The sequence below is a fragment of the Ciona robusta genome, unplaced genomic scaffold (assembly GCF_009617815.1).
Source record: "Ciona robusta unplaced genomic scaffold, ASM961781v2 AP042741.1".
NCBI lineage: Eukaryota > Metazoa > Chordata > Ascidiacea > Phlebobranchia > Cionidae > Ciona > Ciona robusta.
Window position 1 is genome coordinate 1 of NW_028323120.1, and position 19,651 is coordinate 19,651.

Here is a 19,651-nt window from a genome sequence, read left to right on the forward strand (position 1 = left end):
TCAGTATTCCCAGTCACCCATTCAAGTACTAACTGAACCCGAGATTGCTTGACTTCCGAGATCGGACGAGATCGGGTACTTTCAATCTGGTATGTAGTTAGGCAGAATTATGTTTTGAATCTTGATTAATATATAGTTAACGTAAATTAAAAATTCATTTTATACCAAAAGCGTATTTTTGAAAATTTACTTTCATAATCATTGCTAACTCATTCAGTATTCCCAGACGGTCACCCATTCAAGTACTAACTGAACCGAGATTGCTTGACTTCCGAGATCGGACGAGATCGGGTACTTTCAATCTGGTATGGAGATAGGCAGAATAACGTATTGAATCTTGATTAATATATTGTTAACGTAAATTAAAAAAATCATTTCCTACCAAAAGCGTATTTTTGAAAATTTTGTTTTATAATCATTGCCTAACTCATTCAGTATTCCCAGACGGTCACCCATTCAAGTACTAACTGAACCCGAGATTGCTTGACTTCCGAGATCGGACGAGATCGAGTACTTTCAATCTGGTATGGAGATAGGCAGAATTATGTTTTGAATCTTGATTAATATTTGTTAACGTAAATTTAAAAAATCATTTTATACCAAAAGCGTATTTTTGAAAATTTTGTTTTATAATTATTGCATAACTCATTCAGTATTCCCAGACGGTCACCCATTCAAGTACTAACTGAACCCGAGATTGCTTGACTTCCGAGATCGGGTACTTTCAATCTGGTATGTAGTTAGGCAGAATTATGTTCTGAATCTTGATTAATATATAGTTAACGTAAATTAAAAATTCATTTTACCAAAAGCGTATTTTTGAAAATTTACTTTCATAATCATTGCCTAACTCATTCAGTATCCTGACGGTCACCCATTCAAGTACTAACTGAACCCGAGATTGCTTGACTTCCGAAATCGGACGAGATCGGGTACTTTCAATCTGGTATGGAGATAGGCAGAATAACGTATTGAATCTTGATTAATATATTGTTAACGTAAATTAAAAAAATCATTTCCTACCAAAATCGTATTTTTGAAAATTTTGTTTTATAATCATTGCCTAACTCATTCAGTATTCCCAGACGGTCACCCATTCAAGTACTAACTGAACCCGAGATTGCTTGACTTCCGAGATCGGACGAGATCGGGTACTTTCAATCTGGTATGGAGATAGGCAGAATTATGTTTTGAATCTTGATTAATATATTGTTAACGTAAATTAAAAAAAATCATTTTATACCAAAAGCGTATTTTTGAAAATTTTGTTTTATAATCATTGCCTAACTCATTCAGTATTCCCAGACGGTCACCCATTCAAGTACTAACTGAACCCGAGATTGCTTGACTTCCGAGATCGGACGAGATCGGGTACTTTCAATCTGGTATGGAGATAGGCAGAATTATGTTTTGAATCTTGATTAATATGTTGTTAACGTAAATTAAAAAAATCATTTTATACCAAAAGCGTATTTTTGAAAATTTTGTTTTATAATTATTGCATAACTCATTCAGTATTCCCAGACGGTCACCCATTCAAGTACTAACTGAACCCGAGATTGCTTGACTTTCGAGGTCGGACGAGATCGGGTACTTTCAATCTGGTATGTAGTTAGGCAGAATTATGTTTTGAATTTTGATTAATATATAGTTAACGTAAATTAAAAATTCATTTTATACCAAAAGCGTATTTTTGAAAATTTTGTTTTATAATCATTGCCTAACTCATTCAGTATTCCCAGACGGTCACCCATTCAAGTACTAACTGAACCCGAGATTGCTTGACTTCCGAGATCGGACGAGATCGGGTACTTTCAATCTGGTATGGAGATAGGCAGAATAACGTATTGAATCTTGATTAATATATTGTTAACGTAAATTAAAAAAATCATTTCCTACCAAAAGCGTATTTTTGAAAATTTTGTTTAAAATCATTGCCTAACTCATTCAGTATTCCCAGACGGTCACCCATTCAAGTACTAACTGAACCCGAGATTGCTTGACTTCCGAGATCGGACGAGATCGGGTACTTTCAATCTGGTATGGAGATAGGCAGAATTATGTTTTGAATCTTGATTAATATATTGTTAACGTAAATTAAAAAAATCATTTTAGACCAAAAGCATATTTTTGAAAATTTTGTTTTATAATCATTGCCTAACTCATTCAGTATTCCCAGACGGTCACCCATTCAAGTACTAACTGAACCCGAGATTGCTTGACTTCCGAGATCGGACGAGATCGGGTACTTTCAATCTGGTATGGAGGTAGGCAGAATAATGTTTTGAATCTTGATTAATATATTGTTAACGTAAATTAAAAAAATCATTTTATACCAAAAGCGTATTTTTGAAAATTTTGATTTATAATTATTGCCTAACTCATTCAGTATTCCCAGACGGTCACCCATTCAAGTACTAACTGAACCCGAGATTGCTTGACTTCCGAGATCGGACGAGATCGGGTACTTTCAATCTGGTATGGAGATAGGCAGAATAACGTATTGAATCTTGATTAATATATTGTTAACGTAAAATAAAAAAATTATTTCCTTCCAAAAGCGTATTTTTGAAAATTTTGTTTGATAATCATTGCCTAACTCATTCAGTATTCCCAGACGGTCACCCATTCAAGTACTAACTGAACCCGAGATTGCTTGACTTCCGAGATCGGACGAGATCGGGTACTTTCAATCTGGTATGGAGATAGGCAGAATTATGTTTTGAATCTTGATTAATATATTGTTAACGTAAATTAAAAAAATCAATTTATACCAAAAGCGTATTTTTGAAAATTTTGTTTTATAATCATTGCCTAACTCATTCAGTATTCCCAGACGGTCACCCATTCAAGTACTAAGTGAACCCGAGATTGCTTGACTTCCGAGATCGGGTACTTTCAATCTGGTATGGAGATAGGCAGAATACTTTATTGAATCTTGATTAATATATTGTTAAGGTAAATTAAAAAATCATTTCATACCAAAAGCGTATTTTTGAAAATTTACTTTCATAATCATTGCCTAACTCATTCAGTATTCCCAGACGGTCACCCATTCAAGTACTAACTGAACCCGAGATTGCTTGACTTCCGAGATCGGACGAGATCGGGTACTTTCAATCTGGTATGGAGATAGGCAGAATAACGTATTGAATCTTGATTAATATGTTGTTAACGTAAATTAAAAAAATCATTTTATACCAAAAGCGTATTTTTGAAAATTTTGTTTTATAATCATTGCCTAACTCATTCAGTATTCCCAGACGGTCACCCATTCAAGTACTAACTGAACCCGAGATTGCTTGACTTCCGAGATCGGACGAGATCGGGTACTTTCAATCTGGTATGGAGATAGGCAGAATAACGTATTGAACCTTGATTAATATATTGTTAACGTAAATTAAAAAAATCATTTCCTACCAAAAGCGTATTTTTGAAAATTTTGTTTTATAATTATTGCATAACTCATTCAGTATTCCCAGACGGTCACCCATTCAAGTACTAACTGAACCCGAGATTGCTTGACTTCCGAGATCGGGTACTTTCAATCTGGTATGTAGTTAGGCAGAATTATGTTCTGAATCTTGATTAATATATAGTTAACGTAAATTAAAAATTCATTTTATACCAAAAGCGTATTTTTGAAAATTTACTTTCATAATCATTGCCTAACTCATTCAGTAATCCCTGACGGTCACCCATTCAAGTACTAACTGAACCCGAGATTGCTTGACTTCCGAAATCGGACGAGATCGGGTACTTTCAATCTGGTATGGAGATAGGCAGAATAACGTATTGAATCTTGATTAATATATTGTTAACGTAAATTAAAAAAATCATTTCCTACCAAAATCGTATTTTTGAAAATTTTGTTTTATAATCATTGCCTAACTCATTCAGTATTCCCAGACGGTCACCCATTCAAGTACTAACTGAACCCGAGATTGCTTGACTTCCGAGATCGGACGAGATCGGGTACTTTCAATCTGGTATGGAGATAGGCAGAATTATGTTTTGAATCTTGATTAATATATTGTTAACGTAAATTAAAAAAATCATTTTATACCAAAAGCGTATTTTTGAAAATTTTGTTTTATAATCATTGCCTAACTCATTCAGTATTCCCAGACGGTCACCCATTCAAGTACTAACTGAACCCGAGATTGCTTGACTTCCGAGATCGGACGAGATCGGGTACTTTCAATCTGGTATGGAGATAGGCAGAATTATGTTTTGAATCTTGATTAATATGTTGTTAACGTAAATTAAAAAAATCATTTTATACCAAAAGCGTATTTTTGAAAATTTTGTTTTATAATTATTGCATAACTCATTCAGTATTCCCAGACGGTCACCCATTCAAGTACTAACTGAACCCGAGATTGCTTGACTTTCGAGGTCGGACGAGATCGGGTACTTTCAATCTGGTATGTAGTTAGGCAGAATTATGTTTTGAATCTTGATTAATATATAGTTAACGTAAATTAAAAATTCATTTTATACCAAAAGCGTATTTTTGAAAATTTTGTTTTATAATCATTGCCTAACTCATTCAGTATTCCCAGACGGTCACCCATTCAAGTACTAACTGAACCCGAGATTGCTTGACTTCCGAGATCGGACGAGATCGGGTACTTTCAATCTGGTATGGAGATAGGCAGAATAACGTATTGAATCTTGATTAATATATTGTTAACGTAAATTAAAAAAATCATTTCCTACCAAAAGCGTATTTTTGAAAATTTTGTTTTATAATCATTGCCTAACTCATTCAGTATTCCCAGACGGTCACCCATTCAAGTACTAACTGAACCCGAGATTGCTTGACTTCCGAGATCGGACGAGATCGGGTACTTTCAATCTGGTATGGAGATAGGCAGAATTATGTTTTGAATCTTGATTAATATATTGTTAACGTAAATTAAAAAAATCATTTTAGACCAAAAGCATATTTTTGAAAATTTTGTTTTATAATCATTGCCTAACTCATTCAGTATTCCCAGACGGTCACCCATTCAAGTACTAACTGAACCCGAGATTGCTTGACTTCCGAGATCGGACGAGATCGGGTACTTTCAATCTGGTATGGAGGTAGGCAGAATAATGTTTTGAATCTTGATTAATATATTGTTAACGTAAATTAAAAAAATCATTTTATACCAAAAGCGTATTTTTGAAAATTTTGTTTTATAATCATTGCCTAACTCATTCAGTATTCCCAGACGGTCACCCATTCAAGTACTAACTGAACCCGAGATTGCTTGACTTCCGAGATCGGACGAGATCGGGTACTTTCAATCTGGTATGGAGATAGGCAGAATTATGTTTTGAATCTTGATTAATATGTTGTTAACGTAAATTAAAAAAATCATTTTATACAAAAAGCGTATTTTTGAAAATTTTGTTTTATAATTATTGCATAACTCATTCAGTATTCCCAGACGGTCACCCATTCAAGTACTAACTGAACCCGAGATTGCTTGACTTTCGAGGTCGGACGAGATCGGGTACTTTCAATCTGGTATGTAGTTAGGCAGAATTATGTTTTGAATCTTGATTAATATATAGTTAACGTAAATTAAAAATTCATTTTATACCAAAAGCGTATTTTTGAAAATTTTGTTTTATAATCATTGCCTAACTCATTCAGTATTCCCAGACGGTCACCCATTCAAGTACTAACTGAACCCGAGATTGCTTGACTTCCGAGATCGGACGAGATCGGGTACTTTCAATCTGGTATGGAGATAGGCAGAATAACGTATTGAATCTTGATTAATATATTGTTAACGTAAATTAAAAAAATCATTTCCTACCAAAAGCGTATTTTTGAAAATTTTGTTTTATAATCATTGCCTAACTCATTCAGTATTCCCAGACGGTCACCCATTCAAGTACTAACTGAACCCGAGATTGCTTGACTTCCGAGATCGGACGAGATCGGGTACTTTCAATCTGGTATGGAGATAGGCAGAATTATGTTTTGAATCTTGATTAATATATTGTTAAAGTAAATTAAAAAAATCATTTTAGACCAAAAGCATATTTTTGAAAATTTTGTTTTATAATCATTGCCTAACTCATTCAGTATTCCCAGACGGTCACCCATTCAAGTACTAACTGAACCCGAGATTGCTTGACTTCCGAGATCGGACGAGATCGGGTACTTTCAATCTGGTATGGAGGTAGGCAGAATAATGTTTTGAATCTTGATTAATATATTGTTAACGTAAATTAAAAAAATCATTTTATACCAAAAGCGTATTTTTGAAAATTTTGATTTATAATTATTGCCTAACTCATTCAGTATTCCCAGACGGTCACCCATTCAAGTACTAACTGAACCCGAGATTGCTTGACTTCCGAGATCGGACGAGATCGGGTACTTTCAATCTGGTATGGAGATAGGCAGAATAACGTATTGAATCTTGATTAATATATTGTTAACGTAAAATAAAAAAATTATTTCCTTCCAAAAGCGTATTTTTGAAAATTTTGTTTTATAATCATTGCCTAACTCATTCAGTATTCCCAGACGGTCACCCATTCAAGTACTAACTGAACCCGAGATTGCTTGACTTCCGAGATCGGACGAGATCGGGTACTTTCAATCTGGTATGGAGATAGGCAGAATTATGTTTTGAATCTTGATTAATATATTGTTAACGTAAATTAAAAAAATCATTTTATACCAAAAGCGTATTTTTGAAAATTTTGTTTTATAATCATTGCCTAACTCATTCAGTATTCCCAGACGGTCACCCATTCAAGTACTAAGTGAACCCGAGATTGCTTGACTTCCGAGATCGGGTACTTTCAATCTGGTATGGAGATAGGCAGAATACTTTATTGAATCTTGATTAATATATTGTTAAGGTAAATTAAAAAATCATTTCATACCAAAAGCGTATTTTTGAAAATTTACTTTCATAATCATTGCCTAACTCATTCAGTATTCCCAGACGGTCACCCATTCAAGTACTAACTGAACCCGAGATTGCTTGACTTCCGAGATCGGACGAGATCGGGTACTTTCAATCTGGTATGGAGATAGGCAGAATAACGTATTGAATCTTGATTAATATGTTGTTAACGTAAATTAAAAAAATCATTTTATACCAAAAGCGTATTTTTGAAAATTTTGTTTTATAATCATTGCCTAACTCATTCAGTATTCCCAGACGGTCACCCATTCAAGTACTAACTGAACCCGAGATTGCTTGACTTCCGAGATCGGACGAGATCGGGTACTTTCAATCTGGTATGGAGATAGGCAGAATAACGTATTGAACCTTGATTAATATATTGTTAACGTAAATTAAAAAAATCATTTCCTACCAAAAGCGTATTTTTGAAAATTTTGTTTTATAATTATTGCATAACTCATTCAGTATTCCCAGACGGTCACCCATTCAAGTACTAACTGAACCCGAGATTGCTTGACTTCCGAGATCGGGTACTTTCAATCTGGTATGTAGTTAGGCAGAATTATGTTCTGAATCTTGATTAATATATAGTTAACGTAAATTAAAAATTCATTTTATACCAAAAGCGTATTTTTGAAAATTTACTTTCATAATCATTGCCTAACTCATTCAGTAATCCCTGACGGTCACCCATTCAAGTACTAACTGAACCCGAGATTGCTTGACTTCCGAAATCGGACGAGATCGGGTACTTTCAATCTGGTATGGAGATAGGCAGAATAACGTATTAAATCTTGATTAATATATTGTTAACGTAAATTAAAAAAATCATTTCCTACCAAAATCGTATTTTTGAAAATTTTGTTTTATAATCATTGCCTAACTCATTCAGTATTCCCAGACGGTCACCCATTCAAGTACTAACTGAACCCGAGATTGCTTGACTTCCGAGATCGGATACTTTCAATCTGGTATGGAGATAGGCAGAATTATGTTTTGAATCTTGATTAATATATTGTTAACGTAAATTAAAAAAATCATTTTATACCAAAAGCGTATTTTTGAAAATTTTGTTTTATAATCATTGCCTAACTCATTCAGTATTCCCAGACGGTCACCCATTCAAGTACTAACTGAACCCGAGATTGCTTGACTTCCGAGATCGGACGAGATCGGGTACTTTCAATCTGGTATGGAGATAGGCAGAATTATGTTTTGAATCTTGATTAATATGTTGTTAACGTAAATTAAAAAAATCATTTTATACCAAAAGCGTATTTTTGAAAATTTTGTTTTATAATTATTGCATAACTCATTCAGTATTCCCAGACGGTCACCCATTCAAGTACTAACTGAACCCGAGATTGCTTGACTTTCGAGGTCGGACGAGATCGGGTACTTTCAATCTGGTATGTAGTTAGGCAGAATTATGTTTTGAATCTTGATTAATATATAGTTAACGTAAATTAAAAATTCATTTTATACCAAAAGCGTATTTTTGAAAATTTTGTTTTATAATCATTGCCTAACTCATTCAGTATTCCCAGACGGTCACCCATTCAAGTACTAACTGAACCCGAGATTGCTTGACTTCCGAGATCGGACGAGATCGGGTACTTTCAATCTGGTATGGAGATAGGCAGAATAACGTATTGAATCTTGATTAATATATTGTTAACGTAAATTAAAAAAATCATTTCCTACCAAAAGCGTATTTTTGAAAATTTTGTTTTATAATCATTGCCTAACTCATTCAGTATTCCCAGACGGTCACCCATTCAAGTACTAACTGAACCCGAGATTGCTTGACTTCCGAGATCGGACGAGATCGGGTACTTTCAATCTGGTATGGAGATAGGCAGAATTATGTTTTGAATCTTGATTAATATATTGTTAACGTAAATTAAAAAAATCATTTTAGACCAAAAGCATATTTTTGAAAATTTTGTTTTATAATCATTGCCTAACTCATTCAGTATTCCCAGACGGTCACCCATTCAAGTACTAACTGAACCCGAGATTGCTTGACTTCCGAGATCGGACGAGATCGGGTACTTTCAATCTGGTATGGAGGTAGGCAGAATAATGTTTTGAATCTTGATTAATATATTGTTAACGTAAATTAAAAAAATCATTTTATACCAAAAGCGTATTTTGAAAATTTTGATTTATAATTATTGCCTAACTCATTCAGTATTCCCAGACGGTCACCCATTCAAGTACTAACTGAACCCGAGATTGCTTGACTTCCGAGATCGGACGAGATCGGGTACTTTCAATCTGGTATGGAGATAGGCAGAATAACGTATTGAATCTTGATTAATATATTGTTAACGTAAAATAAAAAAATTATTTCCTTCCAAAAGCGTATTTTTGAAAATTTTGTTTCATAATCATTGCCTAACTCATTCAGTATTCCCAGACGGTCACCCATTCAAGTACTAACTGAACCCGAGATTGCTTGACTTCCGAGATCGGACGAGATCGGGTACTTTCAATCTGGTATGGAGATAGGCAGAATTATGTTTTGAATCTTGATTAATATATTGTTAACGTAAATTAAAAAAATCATTTTATACCAAAAGCGTATTTTTGAAAATTTTGTTTTATAATCATTGCCTAACTCATTCAGTATTCCCAGACGGTCACCCATTCAAGTACTAAGTGAACCCGAGATTGCTTGACTTCCGAGATCGGACGAGATCGGGTACTTTCAATCTGGTATGGAGATAGGCAGAATACTTTATTGAATCTTGATTAATATATTGTTAAGGTAAATTAAAAAATCATTTCATACCAAAAGCGTATTTTTGAAAATTTACTTTCATAATCATTGCCTAACTCATTCAGTATTCCCAGACGGTCACCCATTCAAGTACTAACTGAACCCGAGATTGCTTGACTTCCGAGATCGGACGAGATCGGGTACTTTCAATCTGGTATGGAGATAGGCAGAATTATGTTTTGAATCTTGATTAATATGTTGTTAACGTAAATTAAAAAAATCATTTTATACCAAAAGCGTATTTTTGAAAATTTTGTTTTATAATTATTGCATAACTCATTCAGTATTCCCAGACGGTCACCCATTCAAGTACTAACTGAACCCGAGATTGCTTGACTTTCGAGGTCGGACGAGATCGGGTACTTTCAATCTGGTATGTAGTTAGGCAGAATTATGTTTTGAATCTTGATTAATATATAGTTAACGTAAATTAAAAATTCATTTTATACCAAAAGCGTATTTTTGAAAATTTTGTTTTATAATCATTGCCTAACTCATTCAGTATTCCCAGACGGTCACCCATTCAAGTACTAACTGAACCCGAGATTGCTTGACTTCCGAGATCGGACGAGATCGGGTACTTTCAATCTGGTATGGAGATAGGCAGAATAACGTATTGAATCTTGATTAATATATTGTTAACGTAAATTAAAAAATCATTTCCTACCAAAAGCGTATTTTTAAAAATTTTGTTTTATAATCATTGCCTAACTCATTCAGTATTCCCAGACGGTCACCCATTCAAGTACTAACTGAACCCGAGATTGCTTGACTTCCGAGATCGGACGAGATCGGGTACTTTCAATCTGGTATGGAGATAGGCAGAATTATGTTTTGAATCTTGATTAATATATTGTTAACGTAAATTAAAAAAATCATTTTAGACCAAAAGCATATTTTTGAAAATTTTGTTTTATAATCATTGCCTAACTCATTCAGTATTCCCAGACGGTCACCCATTCAAGTACTAACTGAACCCGAGATTGCTTGACTTCCGAGATCGGACGAGATCGGGTACTTTCAATCTGGTATGGAGGTAGGCAGAATAATGTTTTGAATCTTGATTAATATATTGTTAACGTAAATTAAAAAAATCATTTTATACCAAAAGCGTATTTTTGAAAATTTTGATTTATAATTATTGCCTAACTCATTCAGTATTCCCAGACGGTCACCCATTCAAGTACTAACTGAACCCGAGATTGCTTGACTTCCGAGATCGGACGAGATCGGGTACTTTCAATCTGGTATGGAGATAGGCAGAATAACGTATTGAATCTTGATTAATATATTGTTAACGTAAAATAAAAAAATTATTTCCTTCCAAAAGCGTATTTTTGAAAATTTTGTTTTATATTCATTGCCTAACTCATTCAGTATTCCCAGACGGTCACCCATTCAAGTACTAACTGAACCCGAGATTGCTTGACTTCCGAGATCGGACGAGATCGGGTACTTTCAATCTGGTATGGAGATAGGCAGAATTATGTTTTGAATCTTGATTAATATATTGTTAACGTAAATTAAAAAAATCATTTTATACCAAAAGCGTATTTTTGAAAATTTTGTTTTATAATCATTGCCTAACTCATTCAGTATTCCCAGACGGTCACCCATTCAAGTACTAAGTGAACCCGAGATTGCTTGACTTCCGAGATCGGACGAGATCGGGTACTTTCAATCTGGTATGGAGATAGGCAGAATACTTTATTGAATCTTGATTAATATATTGTTAAGGTAAATTAAAAAATCATTTCATACCAAAAGCGTATTTTTGAAAATTTACTTTCATAATCATTGCCTAACTCATTCAGTATTCCCAGACGGTCACCCATTCAAGTACTAACTGAACCCGAGATTGCTTGACTTCCGAGATCGGACGAGATCGGGTACTTTCAATCTGGTATGGAGATAGGCAGAATAACGTATTGAATCTTGATTAATATGTTGTTAACGTAAATTAAAAAAATCATTTTATACCAAAAGCGTATTTTTGAAAATTTTGTTTTATAATCATTGCCTAACTCATTCAGTATTCCCAGACGGTCACCCATTCAAGTACTAACTGAACCCGAGATTGCTTGACTTCCGAGATCGGACGAGATCGGGTACTTTCAATCTGGTATGGAGATAGGCAGAATAACGTATTGAACCTTGATTAATATATTGTTAACGTAAATTAAAAAAATCATTTCCTACCAAAAGCGTATTTTTGAAAATTTTGTTTTATAATTATTGCATAACTCATTCAGTATTCCCAGACGGTCACCCATTCAAGTACTAACTGAACCCGAGATTGCTTGACTTCCGAGATCGGGTACTTTCAATCTGGTATGTAGTTAGGCAGAATTATGTTCTGAATCTTGATTAATATATAGTTAACGTAAATTAAAAATTCATTTTATACCAAAAGCGTATTTTTGAAAATTTACTTTTATAATCATTGCCTAACTCATTCAGTAATCCCTGACGGTCACCCATTCAAGTACTAACTGAACCCGAGATTGCTTGACTTCCGAAATCGGACGAGATCGGGTACTTTCAATCTGGTATGGAGATAGGCAGAATAACGTATTGAATCTTGATTAATATATTGTTAACGTAAATTAAAAAAATCATTTCCTACCAAAATCGTATTTTTGAAAATTTTGTTTTATAATCATTGCCTAACTCATTCAGTATTCCCAGACGGTCACCCATTCAAGTACTAACTGAACCCGAGATTGCTTGACTTCCGAGATCGGACGAGATCGGGTACTTTCAATCTGGTATGGAGATAGGCAGAATTATGTTTTGAATCTTGATTAATATATTGTTAACGTAAATTAAAAAAATCATTTTATACCAAAAGCGTATTTTTGAAAATTTTGTTTTATAATCATTGCCTAACTCATTCAGTATTCCCAGACGGTCACCCATTCAAGTACTAACTGAACCCGAGATTGCTTGACTTCCGAGATCGGACGAGATCGGGTACTTTCAATCTGGTATGGAGATAGGCAGAATTATGTTTTGAATCTTGATTAATATGTTGTTAACGTAAATTAAAAAAATCATTTTATACCAAAAGCGTATTTTTGAAAATTTTGTTTTATAATTATTGCATAACTCATTCAGTATTCCCAGACGGTCACCCATTCAAGTACTAACTGAACCCGAGATTGCTTGACTTTCGAGGTCGGACGAGATCGGGTACTTTCAATCTGGTATGTAGTTAGGCAGAATTATGTTTTGAATCTTGATTAATATATAGTTAACGTAAATTAAAAATTCATTTTATACCAAAAGCGTATTTTTGAAAATTTTGTTTTATAATCATTGCCTAACTCATTCAGTATTCCCAGACGCTCACCCATTCAAGTACTAACTGAACCCGAGATTGCTTGACTTCCGAGATCGGACGAGATCGGGTACTTTCAATCTGGTATGGAGATAGGCAGAATAACGTATTGAATCTTGATTAATATATTGTTAACGTAAATTAAAAAAATCATTTCCTACCAAAAGCGTATTTTTGAAAATTTTGTTTTATAATCATTGCCTAACTCATTCAGTATTCCCAGACGGTCACCCATTCAAGTACTAACTGAACCCGAGATTGCTTGACTTCCGAGATCGGACGAGATCGGGTACTTTCAATCTGGTATGGAGATAGGCAGAATTATGTTTTGAATCTTGATTAATATATTGTTAACGTAAATTAAAAAAATCATTTTAGACCAAAAGCATATTTTTGAAAATTTTGTTTTATAATCATTGCCTAACTCATTCAGTATTCCCAGACGTTCACCCATTCAAGTACTAACTGAACCCGAGATTGCTTGACTTCCGAGATCGGACGAGATCGGGTACTTTCAATCTGGTATGGAGGTAGGCAGAATAATGTTTTGAATCTTGATTAATATATTGTTAACGTAAATTAAAAAATCATTTTTTACCAAAAGCGTATTTTTGAAAATTTTGATTTATAATTATTGCCTAACTCATTCAGTATTCCCAGACGGTCACCCATTCAAGTACTAACTGAACCCGAGATTGCTTGACTTCCGAGATCGGACGAGATCGGGTACTTTCAATCTGGTATGGAGATAGGCAGAATAACGTATTGAATCTTGATTAATATACTGTTAACGTAAAATAAAAAAATTATTTCCTTCCAAAAGCGTATTTTTGAAAATTTTGTTTTATAATCATTGCCTAACTCATTCAGTATTCCCAGACGGTCACCCATTCAAGTACTAACTGAACCCGAGATTGCTTGACTTCCGAGATCGGACGAGATCGGGTACTTTCAATCTGGTATGGAGATAGGCAGAATTATGTTTTGAATCTTGATTAATATATTGTTAACGTAAATTAAAAAAATCATTTTATACCAAAAGCGTATTTTTGAAAATTTTGTTTTATAATCATTGCCTAACTCATTCAGTATTCCCAGACGGTCACCCATTCAAGTACTAAGTGAACCCGAGATTGCTTGACTTCCGAGATCGGACGAGATCGGGTACTTTCAATCTGGTATGGAGATAGGCAGAATACTTTATTGAATCTTGATTAATATATTGTTAAGGTAAATTAAAAAATCATTTCATACCAAAAGCGTATTTTTGAAAATTTACTTTCATAATCATTGCCTAACTCATTCAGTATTCCCAGACGGTCACCCATTCAAGTACTAACTGAACCCGAGATTGCTTGACTTCCGAGATCGGACGAGATCGGGTACTTTCAATCTGGTATGGAGATAGGCAGAATAACGTATTGAATCTTGATTAATATGTTGTTAACGTAAATTAAAAAAATCATTTTATACCAAAAGCGTATTTTTGAAAATTTTGTTTTATAATCATTGCCTAACTCATTCAGTATTCCCAGACGGTCACCCATTCAAGTACTAACTGAACCCGAGATTGCTTGACTTCCGAGATCGGACGAGATCGGGTACTTTCAATCTGGTATGGAGATAGGCAGAATAACGTATTGAACCTTGATTAATATATTGTTAACGTAAATTAAAAAAATCATTTCCTACCAAAAGCGTATTTTTGAAAATTTTGTTTTATAATTATTGCATTGTGGCGACTGAAACTTAGTCGGTCACATTCGGTATTGCGTAATTACTGTCACGTGTTATTTGCCTATCGCCATTGCGTAATTACAGACACTACCTTCTTCTGTTACCGTACTCTCTCAATTGCCTTTTTCTTACTGTTGTCGTTTTCGCACACGAAAGTGTGAAGTGTAATGATTCTAATAAAAACGATCTTGGACTCAACATCGCTACAATCGCTACAATTGGTGACCTCGACGTAGCAGGAACGATATTTCTGCAAACTGTCAAGAAGATGGAAAACGCTGTCGCACTCAAGCTGCCAACATTTTGGACGTCACAACCTCGGGTATGGTTTCAGCAGGCAGAAGCGCAGTTTGCGTTGCGCAATGTAGCAGCGGATACTACTAAGTATTATTATGTAGTAGCAGCGTTGGACCAAGACACAGCAAAACGCCTGATCGATCTTCTGGAAAACCCGCCGCAAGAACAAAAGTACGCGGCAATAAAACAACGGCTACTCAGAACATTCTGCCTTTCGCCTCAGGACAGAGCTTCTCAACTCTTAAACATGCCAGATTTGGGCGACCGAAAGCCTTCCGAGCTCATGGATGACATGCTGGCACTGTTAGGAAACCACGAGCCCTGCTTTCTATTCAAGCATTTGTTCTTGCAACGCCTGCCAGAGGATATCCGCGTCATATTGTCCGGCGACGAAACAAATAACCCACGAGAGCTAGCACAGCGAGCAGACATACTCTGGCAATCCATCAGCGAGCGGGTACGAAGCGTAGCAAAAATCGTCAACAAAAAGAGCCCACACTCACGGGGAAACCAACCTGGCGGAGAAGATGCAAGGCTGTGCTTTTACCATCGCAGATTTGGGGATCAAGCGCGAAAATGTGTATCTCCGTGCAGCTACCCGGGAAACGACCGAGCCGGTCGTTGATGTATTCCTCAGCGACCGGCAAGAAAACCTGCCTCTTCTATACGTGGGACCGCACTTCCGGAATTAACTACTTAGTCGACTGTGGAGCAGAAGTCAGCGTCATTCCTCCATCCGGGCGAGACCGAAGGACACGTGCGAGGGGCACAAGTCTATTAGCTGCTAACGGAAGCAAAATACGAACTTATGGTACAAAGGTAATGCATTTGAACTTGTCAGCAGGTAAATTTACCTGGAAGTTCCACATCGCCGATGTCTCATGTCCTCTCATTGGAGCCGATTTTTTACGAGCTTATTCGTTGGTAATCGACTTTAAACATTACCGGCTGCTTATCGCAAATACGGTAAAGAATGCTTCACGTCAAAATGCAGTGCACCAGGCGGAAAGAGGGACCATTTCAAAGACGAACACTAGCTACTCTGCTCTTCTAAAAAAGTTTCCAACGATCACCACTCCTCAGTTTAACCAAGCGACGACAAAACACGGAGTATATCACTACATTCCTACCGACGGACCACCGGTACACTCACGAACACGAAGACTACCGCCAGAGAAACTTGCGCTCGCCAAAGCTGAATTTGCAGAAATGCTGGAAATGGGCATAATTCAACGATCATCAAGCCCGTGGTCGTCGCCGCTACACATGGTCCCTAAATCGTCAGGAGGTTGGAGACCATGCGGAGATTACCGGAGGTTGAACGCGCGTACGCAAGCGGATCGCTATAATATACCGCACATCCACGATTTTACCGCAAAGCTAGCCGGGGCGAAAGTTTTTTCAAAGATCGACTTAATCAGAGGCTATCATCAGATCCCGGTAGCACCTGAAGATATCCCCAAAACAGCCGTTACCACGCCATTCGGTCTTTACGAATTCCGTCGAATGCCTTTCGGATTGAAAAATGCAGCCCAAGCCTTTCAGAGATTAATGGACACCGTCTGTCAACCACTCGATTTCGTTTTCGCCTATCTAGACGACGTCCTAGTGGCCAGTCAGAATGAACAACAACACTTCGAGCATCTAAAAGCAGTGTTCCACCGTCTGTCGCAATTTGGTCTGGTAATCAACCCCAAGAAATGCCAATTCGGAAAAGCACAAATGGATTTTCTTGGTCATCACGTAGACCAGGCAGGCGCAAGACCATTGGAAAACAAAGTGGCCGCTATTCTACAATTCCAGCATCCCACAACTATTAAAGGACTGCAGGAATTCGCAGGTATGATAAATTTCTATCATAGATTTATACCTTCTGCCGCCAAAATAATGGCGCCGATCTATTCAGCCATGGCTGGCAAACGAAAAACGTTAACCTGGACAGATAACTTACAGACGGCTTTTGAAGCAGCCAAACAGGCGCTAGCCAACGCAACCCTTTTAACGCACCCTAAGCCGCAGGCTCGTACAGCTTTGACGGTCGACGCATCAGAAACTGCAATTGGGGGTGTGCTTGAACAGTTTATAGATGGGCTCTGGCGCCCATTGGCGTTTTTCAGCAAACAATTACGGGCCGCTGAGGTAAAGTACAGCGCTTTTGACCGGGAACTGTTAGCCCTGCATCTTGCAATCCGTCATTTTCGGTATTTTCTAGAAGGTCGCGACTTTACTGCCTACACGGATCACAAACCGTTAACGTTTGCATTCTCTAAGATTACAGATCCCTGGTCCGGGCGGCAACAGCGTCAACTAGCGGCCATATCAGAATACACTACCGACGTTCAACACGTCAGCGGTAAGAACAACCGGGTTGCTGATGCTCTTTCTCGCGCGCTCGTGGGAAACATACATGCTGCGGTCATCGACCTGGACTACAGGCAGTTGGCGAAAGCGCAGCTCAACCCAGAAGTACAAGCATATCGCACCGCTATATCCAACCTTAAACTAGAGGATATAGCTGTTGACGCCACAGGCACTAAACTCCTGTGCGACGTTTCCACCGGAAACCCACGACCAATCATACCGGTAAAATGGCGGAAAAAGGTGTTTGACGTCTTACATGGTTTGGCCCACCCCTCTATAAGAACCACACGGCGGCTTATAGCAAACAAGTTTATGTGGCATGGGCTTAAGAAAGAAGTCGGTTTGTGGACTAAGCAATGCCTAGCCTGTCAAAAAGCTAAAATCCAACAACATACCCGAGCTCCTTTACAAAATTACCCACCGCCTAGAGTAAGATTTGCCGACGTCAACATTGATATAGTCGGCCCACTTCCAATTTCTCAGGGTAACATGTATTTACTAACGATGGTTGACAGGTACACGAGATGGCCCGAAGCAGTTCCGATGAAGGACGCAACGACAATCACTTGTGCAAGAGCGTTCATATACAACTGGATATCAAGATTCGGAATCCCTACGAACGTGTCGTCAGACCGCGGGCCACAATTCACATCCGAATTGTGGTCCAAGACCAACGAGTTCCTAGGTATAAAGCTTCATCGAACCACAGCGTTTCATCCACAGGCAAATGGTCTCGTGGAAAGGTTCCATCGTCACTTGAAAAGTGCCCTGATGGCCCGTTTGACCGATCCAAACTGGGTGGATGCTCTACCATGGGTTCTCTTGGGAATCCGAACAATGCCAAAGGACGACTTGCAAACTTCGTCTGCGGAATTAGTGTATGGTACTCCGGTCGCCGTTCCAGGAGATACAACAACGTACAAGGAGACACAACCGGCAGCACCCGAATTTCTTAAACAACTACGAGAAATCTTGCGAAAACTGGCTCCGGTTGCCATGTCACGTCATTGCACTCCACCCGCATCCGTTACAAACAGTCTGCAACAAGCCAAGTACGTGTTCATTCGCAGAGACGCACATCGTAGGCCACTCACCGCTCCCTACGACGGACCGTACAGGGTTATCGAAAATGGTCCAAAGGCGTTTAAACTAGACGTGGGCGGTAAAGACCAACTGGTGTCAATCGATCGATTGAAACCCGCACATGTAGATCTCGGAACACCAGTCCAAACCGCCCAACCCCCACGACGAGGACGCCCACCAAAAATCATCGCTGACCAGATGAAAGCAACTTCTTCTAAACCAACCATGATCCGAACCAGGCCACAACGAAATATTCGGCCACCGGAACGTTACGGTTGTTCGGCTAAAGACAACTCTTCGCTTCTAGGGGGGAGTTATGTGGCGACTGAAACTTAGTCGGTCACATTCGGTATTGCGTAATTACTGTCACGTGTTATTTGCCTATCGCCATTGCGTAATTACAGACACTACCTTCTTCTGTTACCGTACTCTCTCAATTGCCTTTTTCTTACTGTTGTCGTTTTCGCACACGAAAGTGTGAAGTGTAATGATTCTAATAAAAACGATCTTGGACTCAACATCGCTACAATCGCTACAGCATAACTCATTCAGTATTCCCAGACGGTCACCCATTCAAGTACTAACTGAACCCGAGATTGCTTGACTTCCGAGATCGGGTACTTTCAATCTGGTATGTAGTTAGGCAGAATTATGTTCTGAATCTTGATTAATATATAGTTAACGTAAATTAAAAATTCATTTTATACCAAAAGCGTATTTTTGAAAATTTACTTTTATAATCATTGCCTAACTCATTCGGTATTCCCAGACGGTCACCCATTCAAGTACTAACTGAACCCGAGATTGCTTGACTTCCGAGATCGGACGAGATCGGGTACTTTCAATCTGGTATGGAGATAGGCAGAATACTTTATTGAATCTTGATTAATATATTGTTAAGGTAAATTAAAAAATCATTTCATACCAAAAGCGTATTTTTGAAAATTTTGTTTTATAATCATTGCCTAACTCATTCAGTATTCCCAGACGGTCACCCATTCAAGTACTAACTGAACCCGAGATTGCTTGACTTCCGAGATCGGACGAGATCGGGTACTTCCAATCTGGTATGGAGATAGGCAGAATTATGTATTGAATCTTGATTAATATGTTGTTAACGTA

At 37.2% G+C, this 19,651-nt stretch overlaps 1 protein-coding gene, 39 non-coding genes and 31 pseudogenes across 40 annotated transcripts; 1 reads left to right on the top strand and 70 right to left on the bottom strand.

The window, feature by feature from the left end:
* Positions 1-201: 201 nt before the first annotated feature.
* LOC149723816 (5S ribosomal RNA) lies at positions 202-319 on the bottom strand (annotated as a pseudogene).
* A 100-nt stretch (positions 320-419) lies between these two features.
* On the bottom strand, positions 420-538 carry LOC149723817 (5S ribosomal RNA; annotated as a pseudogene).
* A 99-nt stretch (positions 539-637) lies between these two features.
* On the bottom strand, positions 638-746 carry LOC149723818 (5S ribosomal RNA; annotated as a pseudogene).
* Positions 747-843: 97 nt separating this feature from the next.
* LOC149723819 (5S ribosomal RNA) lies at positions 844-960 on the bottom strand (annotated as a pseudogene).
* A 100-nt stretch (positions 961-1,060) lies between these two features.
* On the bottom strand, positions 1,061-1,179 carry LOC149723820 (5S ribosomal RNA). The gene has a single exon (XR_016386846.1). It is a non-coding gene; the product is annotated as a 5S ribosomal RNA (ribosomal RNA).
* A 101-nt stretch (positions 1,180-1,280) lies between these two features.
* On the bottom strand, positions 1,281-1,399 carry LOC149723821 (5S ribosomal RNA). The gene has a single exon (XR_016386847.1). It is a non-coding gene; the product is annotated as a 5S ribosomal RNA (ribosomal RNA).
* Positions 1,400-1,499: 100 nt separating this feature from the next.
* LOC149723822 (5S ribosomal RNA) lies at positions 1,500-1,618 on the bottom strand (annotated as a pseudogene).
* Positions 1,619-1,717: 99 nt separating this feature from the next.
* On the bottom strand, positions 1,718-1,836 carry LOC149723823 (5S ribosomal RNA). Its single transcript, XR_016386848.1, has one exon. It is a non-coding gene; the product is annotated as a 5S ribosomal RNA (ribosomal RNA).
* Positions 1,837-1,935: 99 nt separating this feature from the next.
* Positions 1,936-2,054, bottom strand: LOC149723824 (5S ribosomal RNA). Its single transcript, XR_016386849.1, has one exon. It is a non-coding gene; the product is annotated as a 5S ribosomal RNA (ribosomal RNA).
* A 100-nt stretch (positions 2,055-2,154) lies between these two features.
* LOC149723825 (5S ribosomal RNA) lies at positions 2,155-2,273 on the bottom strand (annotated as a pseudogene).
* A 100-nt stretch (positions 2,274-2,373) lies between these two features.
* On the bottom strand, positions 2,374-2,492 carry LOC149723826 (5S ribosomal RNA). Its single transcript, XR_016386850.1, has one exon. It is a non-coding gene; the product is annotated as a 5S ribosomal RNA (ribosomal RNA).
* A 100-nt stretch (positions 2,493-2,592) lies between these two features.
* On the bottom strand, positions 2,593-2,711 carry LOC149723827 (5S ribosomal RNA). The gene has a single exon (XR_016386851.1). It is a non-coding gene; the product is annotated as a 5S ribosomal RNA (ribosomal RNA).
* Positions 2,712-2,811: 100 nt separating this feature from the next.
* LOC149723828 (5S ribosomal RNA) lies at positions 2,812-2,920 on the bottom strand (annotated as a pseudogene).
* A 99-nt stretch (positions 2,921-3,019) lies between these two features.
* On the bottom strand, positions 3,020-3,138 carry LOC149723829 (5S ribosomal RNA). Its single transcript, XR_016386852.1, has one exon. It is a non-coding gene; the product is annotated as a 5S ribosomal RNA (ribosomal RNA).
* Positions 3,139-3,238: 100 nt separating this feature from the next.
* Positions 3,239-3,357, bottom strand: LOC149723830 (5S ribosomal RNA). The gene has a single exon (XR_016386853.1). It is a non-coding gene; the product is annotated as a 5S ribosomal RNA (ribosomal RNA).
* Positions 3,358-3,457: 100 nt separating this feature from the next.
* Positions 3,458-3,566, bottom strand: LOC149723831 (5S ribosomal RNA; annotated as a pseudogene).
* A 99-nt stretch (positions 3,567-3,665) lies between these two features.
* On the bottom strand, positions 3,666-3,784 carry LOC149723832 (5S ribosomal RNA; annotated as a pseudogene).
* Positions 3,785-3,884: 100 nt separating this feature from the next.
* Positions 3,885-4,003, bottom strand: LOC149723833 (5S ribosomal RNA). The gene has a single exon (XR_016386855.1). It is a non-coding gene; the product is annotated as a 5S ribosomal RNA (ribosomal RNA).
* A 100-nt stretch (positions 4,004-4,103) lies between these two features.
* Positions 4,104-4,222, bottom strand: LOC149723834 (5S ribosomal RNA). The gene has a single exon (XR_016386856.1). It is a non-coding gene; the product is annotated as a 5S ribosomal RNA (ribosomal RNA).
* Positions 4,223-4,322: 100 nt separating this feature from the next.
* On the bottom strand, positions 4,323-4,441 carry LOC149723835 (5S ribosomal RNA; annotated as a pseudogene).
* Positions 4,442-4,540: 99 nt separating this feature from the next.
* LOC149723836 (5S ribosomal RNA) lies at positions 4,541-4,659 on the bottom strand. The gene has a single exon (XR_016386857.1). It is a non-coding gene; the product is annotated as a 5S ribosomal RNA (ribosomal RNA).
* A 100-nt stretch (positions 4,660-4,759) lies between these two features.
* On the bottom strand, positions 4,760-4,878 carry LOC149723837 (5S ribosomal RNA). The gene has a single exon (XR_016386858.1). It is a non-coding gene; the product is annotated as a 5S ribosomal RNA (ribosomal RNA).
* Positions 4,879-4,978: 100 nt separating this feature from the next.
* LOC149723838 (5S ribosomal RNA) lies at positions 4,979-5,097 on the bottom strand (annotated as a pseudogene).
* Positions 5,098-5,197: 100 nt separating this feature from the next.
* On the bottom strand, positions 5,198-5,316 carry LOC149723839 (5S ribosomal RNA). Its single transcript, XR_016386859.1, has one exon. It is a non-coding gene; the product is annotated as a 5S ribosomal RNA (ribosomal RNA).
* A 100-nt stretch (positions 5,317-5,416) lies between these two features.
* On the bottom strand, positions 5,417-5,535 carry LOC149723840 (5S ribosomal RNA; annotated as a pseudogene).
* A 99-nt stretch (positions 5,536-5,634) lies between these two features.
* LOC149723841 (5S ribosomal RNA) lies at positions 5,635-5,753 on the bottom strand. Its single transcript, XR_016386860.1, has one exon. It is a non-coding gene; the product is annotated as a 5S ribosomal RNA (ribosomal RNA).
* A 100-nt stretch (positions 5,754-5,853) lies between these two features.
* Positions 5,854-5,972, bottom strand: LOC149723842 (5S ribosomal RNA). The gene has a single exon (XR_016386861.1). It is a non-coding gene; the product is annotated as a 5S ribosomal RNA (ribosomal RNA).
* Positions 5,973-6,072: 100 nt separating this feature from the next.
* LOC149723843 (5S ribosomal RNA) lies at positions 6,073-6,191 on the bottom strand (annotated as a pseudogene).
* A 100-nt stretch (positions 6,192-6,291) lies between these two features.
* LOC149723844 (5S ribosomal RNA) lies at positions 6,292-6,410 on the bottom strand. The gene has a single exon (XR_016386869.1). It is a non-coding gene; the product is annotated as a 5S ribosomal RNA (ribosomal RNA).
* A 100-nt stretch (positions 6,411-6,510) lies between these two features.
* Positions 6,511-6,629, bottom strand: LOC149723845 (5S ribosomal RNA). Its single transcript, XR_016386870.1, has one exon. It is a non-coding gene; the product is annotated as a 5S ribosomal RNA (ribosomal RNA).
* Positions 6,630-6,729: 100 nt separating this feature from the next.
* On the bottom strand, positions 6,730-6,838 carry LOC149723846 (5S ribosomal RNA; annotated as a pseudogene).
* A 99-nt stretch (positions 6,839-6,937) lies between these two features.
* On the bottom strand, positions 6,938-7,056 carry LOC149723847 (5S ribosomal RNA). The gene has a single exon (XR_016386871.1). It is a non-coding gene; the product is annotated as a 5S ribosomal RNA (ribosomal RNA).
* A 100-nt stretch (positions 7,057-7,156) lies between these two features.
* LOC149723848 (5S ribosomal RNA) lies at positions 7,157-7,275 on the bottom strand. Its single transcript, XR_016386873.1, has one exon. It is a non-coding gene; the product is annotated as a 5S ribosomal RNA (ribosomal RNA).
* A 100-nt stretch (positions 7,276-7,375) lies between these two features.
* On the bottom strand, positions 7,376-7,484 carry LOC149723849 (5S ribosomal RNA; annotated as a pseudogene).
* A 99-nt stretch (positions 7,485-7,583) lies between these two features.
* On the bottom strand, positions 7,584-7,702 carry LOC149723850 (5S ribosomal RNA; annotated as a pseudogene).
* A 100-nt stretch (positions 7,703-7,802) lies between these two features.
* LOC149723851 (5S ribosomal RNA) lies at positions 7,803-7,911 on the bottom strand (annotated as a pseudogene).
* A 100-nt stretch (positions 7,912-8,011) lies between these two features.
* On the bottom strand, positions 8,012-8,130 carry LOC149723852 (5S ribosomal RNA). The gene has a single exon (XR_016386874.1). It is a non-coding gene; the product is annotated as a 5S ribosomal RNA (ribosomal RNA).
* A 100-nt stretch (positions 8,131-8,230) lies between these two features.
* On the bottom strand, positions 8,231-8,349 carry LOC149723853 (5S ribosomal RNA; annotated as a pseudogene).
* Positions 8,350-8,448: 99 nt separating this feature from the next.
* On the bottom strand, positions 8,449-8,567 carry LOC149723854 (5S ribosomal RNA). Its single transcript, XR_016386875.1, has one exon. It is a non-coding gene; the product is annotated as a 5S ribosomal RNA (ribosomal RNA).
* A 100-nt stretch (positions 8,568-8,667) lies between these two features.
* On the bottom strand, positions 8,668-8,786 carry LOC149723855 (5S ribosomal RNA). The gene has a single exon (XR_016386876.1). It is a non-coding gene; the product is annotated as a 5S ribosomal RNA (ribosomal RNA).
* Positions 8,787-8,886: 100 nt separating this feature from the next.
* Positions 8,887-9,005, bottom strand: LOC149723856 (5S ribosomal RNA; annotated as a pseudogene).
* A 99-nt stretch (positions 9,006-9,104) lies between these two features.
* LOC149723857 (5S ribosomal RNA) lies at positions 9,105-9,223 on the bottom strand. Its single transcript, XR_016386877.1, has one exon. It is a non-coding gene; the product is annotated as a 5S ribosomal RNA (ribosomal RNA).
* Positions 9,224-9,323: 100 nt separating this feature from the next.
* Positions 9,324-9,442, bottom strand: LOC149723858 (5S ribosomal RNA). Its single transcript, XR_016386878.1, has one exon. It is a non-coding gene; the product is annotated as a 5S ribosomal RNA (ribosomal RNA).
* Positions 9,443-9,542: 100 nt separating this feature from the next.
* On the bottom strand, positions 9,543-9,661 carry LOC149723859 (5S ribosomal RNA; annotated as a pseudogene).
* A 99-nt stretch (positions 9,662-9,760) lies between these two features.
* LOC149723860 (5S ribosomal RNA) lies at positions 9,761-9,879 on the bottom strand. The gene has a single exon (XR_016386879.1). It is a non-coding gene; the product is annotated as a 5S ribosomal RNA (ribosomal RNA).
* Positions 9,880-9,979: 100 nt separating this feature from the next.
* Positions 9,980-10,098, bottom strand: LOC149723861 (5S ribosomal RNA; annotated as a pseudogene).
* Positions 10,099-10,197: 99 nt separating this feature from the next.
* Positions 10,198-10,316, bottom strand: LOC149723862 (5S ribosomal RNA). Its single transcript, XR_016386880.1, has one exon. It is a non-coding gene; the product is annotated as a 5S ribosomal RNA (ribosomal RNA).
* A 99-nt stretch (positions 10,317-10,415) lies between these two features.
* Positions 10,416-10,534, bottom strand: LOC149723863 (5S ribosomal RNA). The gene has a single exon (XR_016386881.1). It is a non-coding gene; the product is annotated as a 5S ribosomal RNA (ribosomal RNA).
* Positions 10,535-10,634: 100 nt separating this feature from the next.
* On the bottom strand, positions 10,635-10,753 carry LOC149723864 (5S ribosomal RNA; annotated as a pseudogene).
* Positions 10,754-10,853: 100 nt separating this feature from the next.
* Positions 10,854-10,972, bottom strand: LOC149723865 (5S ribosomal RNA). The gene has a single exon (XR_016386882.1). It is a non-coding gene; the product is annotated as a 5S ribosomal RNA (ribosomal RNA).
* Positions 10,973-11,072: 100 nt separating this feature from the next.
* LOC149723866 (5S ribosomal RNA) lies at positions 11,073-11,191 on the bottom strand. Its single transcript, XR_016386884.1, has one exon. It is a non-coding gene; the product is annotated as a 5S ribosomal RNA (ribosomal RNA).
* A 100-nt stretch (positions 11,192-11,291) lies between these two features.
* On the bottom strand, positions 11,292-11,410 carry LOC149723867 (5S ribosomal RNA; annotated as a pseudogene).
* Positions 11,411-11,509: 99 nt separating this feature from the next.
* On the bottom strand, positions 11,510-11,628 carry LOC149723868 (5S ribosomal RNA). The gene has a single exon (XR_016386885.1). It is a non-coding gene; the product is annotated as a 5S ribosomal RNA (ribosomal RNA).
* A 100-nt stretch (positions 11,629-11,728) lies between these two features.
* LOC149723869 (5S ribosomal RNA) lies at positions 11,729-11,847 on the bottom strand. Its single transcript, XR_016386886.1, has one exon. It is a non-coding gene; the product is annotated as a 5S ribosomal RNA (ribosomal RNA).
* Positions 11,848-11,947: 100 nt separating this feature from the next.
* On the bottom strand, positions 11,948-12,056 carry LOC149723870 (5S ribosomal RNA; annotated as a pseudogene).
* Positions 12,057-12,155: 99 nt separating this feature from the next.
* LOC149723871 (5S ribosomal RNA) lies at positions 12,156-12,274 on the bottom strand (annotated as a pseudogene).
* A 100-nt stretch (positions 12,275-12,374) lies between these two features.
* Positions 12,375-12,493, bottom strand: LOC149723872 (5S ribosomal RNA). Its single transcript, XR_016386887.1, has one exon. It is a non-coding gene; the product is annotated as a 5S ribosomal RNA (ribosomal RNA).
* Positions 12,494-12,593: 100 nt separating this feature from the next.
* LOC149723873 (5S ribosomal RNA) lies at positions 12,594-12,712 on the bottom strand. The gene has a single exon (XR_016386888.1). It is a non-coding gene; the product is annotated as a 5S ribosomal RNA (ribosomal RNA).
* Positions 12,713-12,812: 100 nt separating this feature from the next.
* LOC149723874 (5S ribosomal RNA) lies at positions 12,813-12,931 on the bottom strand (annotated as a pseudogene).
* Positions 12,932-13,030: 99 nt separating this feature from the next.
* Positions 13,031-13,149, bottom strand: LOC149723875 (5S ribosomal RNA; annotated as a pseudogene).
* A 100-nt stretch (positions 13,150-13,249) lies between these two features.
* Positions 13,250-13,368, bottom strand: LOC149723876 (5S ribosomal RNA). The gene has a single exon (XR_016386780.1). It is a non-coding gene; the product is annotated as a 5S ribosomal RNA (ribosomal RNA).
* A 100-nt stretch (positions 13,369-13,468) lies between these two features.
* LOC149723877 (5S ribosomal RNA) lies at positions 13,469-13,587 on the bottom strand (annotated as a pseudogene).
* Positions 13,588-13,686: 99 nt separating this feature from the next.
* LOC149723878 (5S ribosomal RNA) lies at positions 13,687-13,805 on the bottom strand. The gene has a single exon (XR_016386781.1). It is a non-coding gene; the product is annotated as a 5S ribosomal RNA (ribosomal RNA).
* A 100-nt stretch (positions 13,806-13,905) lies between these two features.
* Positions 13,906-14,024, bottom strand: LOC149723879 (5S ribosomal RNA). Its single transcript, XR_016386782.1, has one exon. It is a non-coding gene; the product is annotated as a 5S ribosomal RNA (ribosomal RNA).
* Positions 14,025-14,124: 100 nt separating this feature from the next.
* Positions 14,125-14,243, bottom strand: LOC149723880 (5S ribosomal RNA; annotated as a pseudogene).
* Positions 14,244-14,342: 99 nt separating this feature from the next.
* Positions 14,343-14,461, bottom strand: LOC149723881 (5S ribosomal RNA). Its single transcript, XR_016386783.1, has one exon. It is a non-coding gene; the product is annotated as a 5S ribosomal RNA (ribosomal RNA).
* A 100-nt stretch (positions 14,462-14,561) lies between these two features.
* Positions 14,562-14,680, bottom strand: LOC149723882 (5S ribosomal RNA). Its single transcript, XR_016386784.1, has one exon. It is a non-coding gene; the product is annotated as a 5S ribosomal RNA (ribosomal RNA).
* A 100-nt stretch (positions 14,681-14,780) lies between these two features.
* LOC149723883 (uncharacterized) lies at positions 14,781-15,951 on the top strand. Its single transcript, XM_089893323.1, has one exon. The coding sequence runs from the start codon at positions 15,057-15,059 to the stop codon at positions 15,708-15,710; it is 654 nt and encodes a 217-aa protein (XP_089749449.1). The 5' UTR covers positions 14,781-15,056; the 3' UTR covers positions 15,711-15,951.
* Positions 15,952-19,065: 3,114 nt separating this feature from the next.
* LOC149723884 (5S ribosomal RNA) lies at positions 19,066-19,174 on the bottom strand (annotated as a pseudogene).
* A 99-nt stretch (positions 19,175-19,273) lies between these two features.
* LOC149723885 (5S ribosomal RNA) lies at positions 19,274-19,392 on the bottom strand (annotated as a pseudogene).
* Positions 19,393-19,491: 99 nt separating this feature from the next.
* Positions 19,492-19,610, bottom strand: LOC149723886 (5S ribosomal RNA). The gene has a single exon (XR_016386840.1). It is a non-coding gene; the product is annotated as a 5S ribosomal RNA (ribosomal RNA).
* Positions 19,611-19,651: the final 41 nt, after the last annotated feature.